General features: G+C 43.5%; 1 protein-coding gene across 3 annotated transcripts in view; it reads right to left on the reverse strand.

Moving 5' to 3' along the window:
* Nucleotides 1-563: 563 nt before the first annotated feature.
* The window catches only part of homer2 (homer scaffold protein 2), a 26,946-nt gene continuing 23,786 nt past the window's right edge, over nucleotides 564-3,723 (reverse strand). For all 3 annotated transcript variants that reach the window (XM_037979803.1, XM_037979802.1, XM_037979804.1), the window contains exons 7-8: nucleotides 2,932-3,042; nucleotides 564-713 (exon numbers count right to left, since the gene is read on the reverse strand). In XM_037979803.1, the coding sequence (XP_037835731.1) occupies nucleotides 579-713; nucleotides 2,932-3,042 (246 nt within the window). In that variant the 3' untranslated portion in view covers nucleotides 564-578. The remainder of the gene's footprint in view (nucleotides 714-2,931; nucleotides 3,043-3,723) is intronic.

Below are 3,723 nucleotides of genomic sequence, written 5' to 3' on the forward strand. Positions count from 1 at the left end.
AGTCGAGCTGCCATGTTGTTTTTAGAGAGAAGAGGCTTTAACCTTTGACCTTTAACCTGCTGACTGAGGCCTGTAGAGTCTGAGGTGGAGCTCATTGCACAGTCTGACCTTCAGGGTGAATCTGTCTTAAATGTCTCCTCTTGTAAATAATCTTTCTCTCTGTAGAACGTTGGACTCCAGATAGTTTGGAAATGACCTTTGACCCTTCCCAGATTCAGAGCTGCTCCTCTGAGGTCATTGCTGATGTCGTTCCGCCCTGGCGTTGTGTTAACACACACCAGAAAGTGACAAACTTCCTCTCAGATGTTAGACTCTCTGGTCTTCATCACTTTCAGTTCAGAGACAGAAAATCTGCAACAGCAGGAACCTAAAGAGCCCCGAGTGCTGAATCCATGGAGGGTATTAAACCCTTTCAAAGAGGCAATAATCCTCTCAACATTGTGTTTTATTAATAGATACAACAACAATGTGAGCTGCTGGAGCACATAACAGGAACGTTGTGTCACCAGCCCCCGAGCCGACGGATGAACAGGAACTCAGATTCAAAGTGCTGCTTTTACATCGTGTCCTCGAGTGTTTCAGGGCTCTGATGTAAACCGCAGCAGAAGAATGAAATGTTGCTTTAAACATACCTTCAGTTTAGCTGTGATGCTCTCACACTCTCCCATCAGCTGGGGGATGATCTCTGCCTGCTTCCTCAGGTTCTCCAACTCCTACAAAACGTCAAAAAGGTTGAACCAGAAGATCACAAAAAAATCGGTAATTTCTTCTTTTAATTGGAAAAGATGAACAACTTTGTTGGCTTTAAACCCGAAACGCCTGTCTGGCAGCATCTTTGGGACATTTTCATGCAGAAAGAGGAAAAAGGGAATATTCCTGCAGCACACAGGGGTCGACGCCACAGCGGGTCGTTAATTATTCAGAGGTTTGTCTTTAATTGGAGGAGGAGACGGGTCGCCTGCTCTGCAAACGGCCGCGGCTCGGCGTTCAGAACAATATGGCCGACATATCGCAGAGCGTGGAGCTCCCAGAGGAACGGTTTCTTTGCTGGTAATCTTTCTACATCAGCTCAGGCCTCTTTGAACTACTTTCCCTCCACCAGCATACGTTCTATTAATATTCTGCCTGTCGGGTCAGAACCCGGAATATTCCAGACGCAGTTTACCTCCGGCGGTCTGACAGCGTCTCCACGCAGCGCGGCCTTTAATGGCTCCTTTTGGGCTTTGAAAGAAAAATATAAAGACTTGAAGCTCCTGAATGTTTCAGCTTTTTGGAACAAACGTTTCACATCAGTTTGAGCTCGTTGGAGGGATGCATATCGCCCGCTGCCTTACCTGATCCGTTCGCCCTCAGAGGGAGAGCTGGGGACGACTCTCAGCTACTACCACTCCACATTTTAGTTCAATATCTGTGTGGCAGCCATCTTAAATCAACCCAACTCCAGATAAACAACAATTCTTAGTTTAGGATCAAACTGAGGTTTGAAAAATTGTAAGAAACTGTCTAAATTGTAAAAAAGGAAAAAAAAATGAAACAAAGTTGGATTTAATGTTGTCATTTTCCCAATAAATATTTAAAAAAATGTCTAAATATAAAGTTAGAAGCTTATTATTTCATACTGGGCAGTAAGGAAGAATTATTTTATCACAATGTCTTACCACTGGAATAACAAACGAGCTGTCATCGAGATTCCGAACTCATCATAATTAACACCTTTTTTCCTTTTAGAAAAATTAAAGTTTATTTCTTTGGTGCTGCTGTGGCTCAGTGTGGAAACCAATCACCAAATCTGTGGCGACCCCTGAAAACGGGAGCAGCCGAAAGAAAGAAGGGTTTGTTTCTTTTAACGAGCTTAAATTAGTGATTCTGTTTCACCAACAACCAGAGTCAGACAACAAACTCAACATCAGATTTTTGCTGCATGATGGGGCTCATTTATGGCCAACCTTCACAGCCTACTAATATCCTCAATAACTCTTTATACAGAAAAACCAAACATCACAGACCCATTAAATTCTCATTACATGAAGGCAGATTTAACAAACGATCTCTAAAAAACCAGAACTTCTTTGGTTTGGTTCTGAAAACGAGCTCTGTATTCGTGCCAGGACGAGAGGAACAAACCGGAGCCGTAATCAGAGGGTTTGCTGCATCAGGAAGCTTCAATCAGAGCCGCAGAGAACAGCCTCCTTAAATGAGCAGATGTACCGGCAGAACCGACACATTCGGACTCGGCTCAAAGAAAATCCTAGTTTCTGTGACGGCTCAAAGTGTTAAAACCTCTGCTGAAGGTGGAATGTCTTCTAGAAAAAACATAAAAACTGATTAGAAATGTGTTTGACCTTTTTTAAATTTTCACTTTTATCTAAAATCCTAAAAAGAAAAACAACTTTTAACCCACTGCACATTAATTACCTCAGTAAGGGTTTACTGAAACAGCCTCATAAAAGTAAATGTTCTGTCTGAGGTTCTGTTGGACCACAGAATCCTCAGCTCGCCTCTGACAGACTCCAACTTGTTCCTCATCACACATACATGGTGTTCCTCAGGGTTCTGCTCCAAGCCCAGTCCTTTTTCCCTTTAAATTTGTTGCAGTTCTGCTGTATTTTCAGGAAATGTGATCACCGTACGCTGACGACTCTCTGGTTTATCTGTGAGCTCAGATGAATCTAATCAAACAGCCGGCTGGCCTCAGAGATGTTCTGTAACTCATCATCAACTTTGGCTCTAAAAACTCAGAAGTGATGGTCCAGTCTTAAAAACACTCCCAACAGAATAACCACAGCCTGTAAATCACAGGTTTGATGGTTTGTTTAGACGTTTATGAAGCCGAACAATGTCTGCAGAAACTCTGTGAACTCTGCTTCACTGAAGAGAGGGACCTGATGCTGCTTTTATTTTGACGGGGGGATAAATGCTCTGCAGACTCACCTGCTCCTTTTCCTGCAGCTCCGACTCCAGCTCCTTCACCCGGACGGTCAGCTGGGCGTTTCTCTGCTTCTCCTGATTGGCGTCGTTACACTGAGCCTCCAGTTCTGCAATCTGAACGACAGACAGGCATTTACTGAAAGCGTGACAGATTCTTAGAGTATGTTTGTGTATCTACCTTCCACTTCCTGATCTGTCCATAGATCAGTAGATTTTTGTTTCAGATTATAAAACATTTTATCGTAATAAAAACAGCAACACTGACGCAACACCAGCCCAGCTGCAGAAACAGCCCACATTGATTATGAAACTGAAATGAATCTATTTATAGGACCTCAGACTGTGGTGCAGGAACACAGGAGCTAATGAAATGTACGATCCTCCTGTTTGTCAGAGCGGAGAACTCTGCGTCAAACTCATCAAGATTTTATGAAGGATTCAACCGATTTTATTACAGTCATATGAAAACTTCCCCCCATCAGTTCTCGGGTTTGTCGTAATAAAACGTTATCAGGTTCTAAAATGATTCAAATCTGAAAACAACAGATCCATTGAGTCATTATTTAATAACCAAAAACTGGTTCCAGCTCCTGACCCAGCAGAACCTCCTCCAGCAGCAGAACTCTCAGTGGGTTCCTGGTTGTGGAGGAGTTGTGGCCCACTCTCAGCTCATTGGTTTCTGCTCAGCTCTCTGAGGTTCTGGTTCTGGTTCTGGACCGTTCTGTTTGTTGGACAGATGGCCTCACATCTGACTCCAGAATCAGCCCAAACCATCAGCCCTCCACCACCGTGCTG

The sequence above is a fragment of the Kryptolebias marmoratus genome, linkage group LG15, assembly GCF_001649575.2.
Source record: "Kryptolebias marmoratus isolate JLee-2015 linkage group LG15, ASM164957v2, whole genome shotgun sequence".
Taxonomy (NCBI): Eukaryota; Metazoa; Chordata; class Actinopteri; order Cyprinodontiformes; family Rivulidae; genus Kryptolebias; species Kryptolebias marmoratus.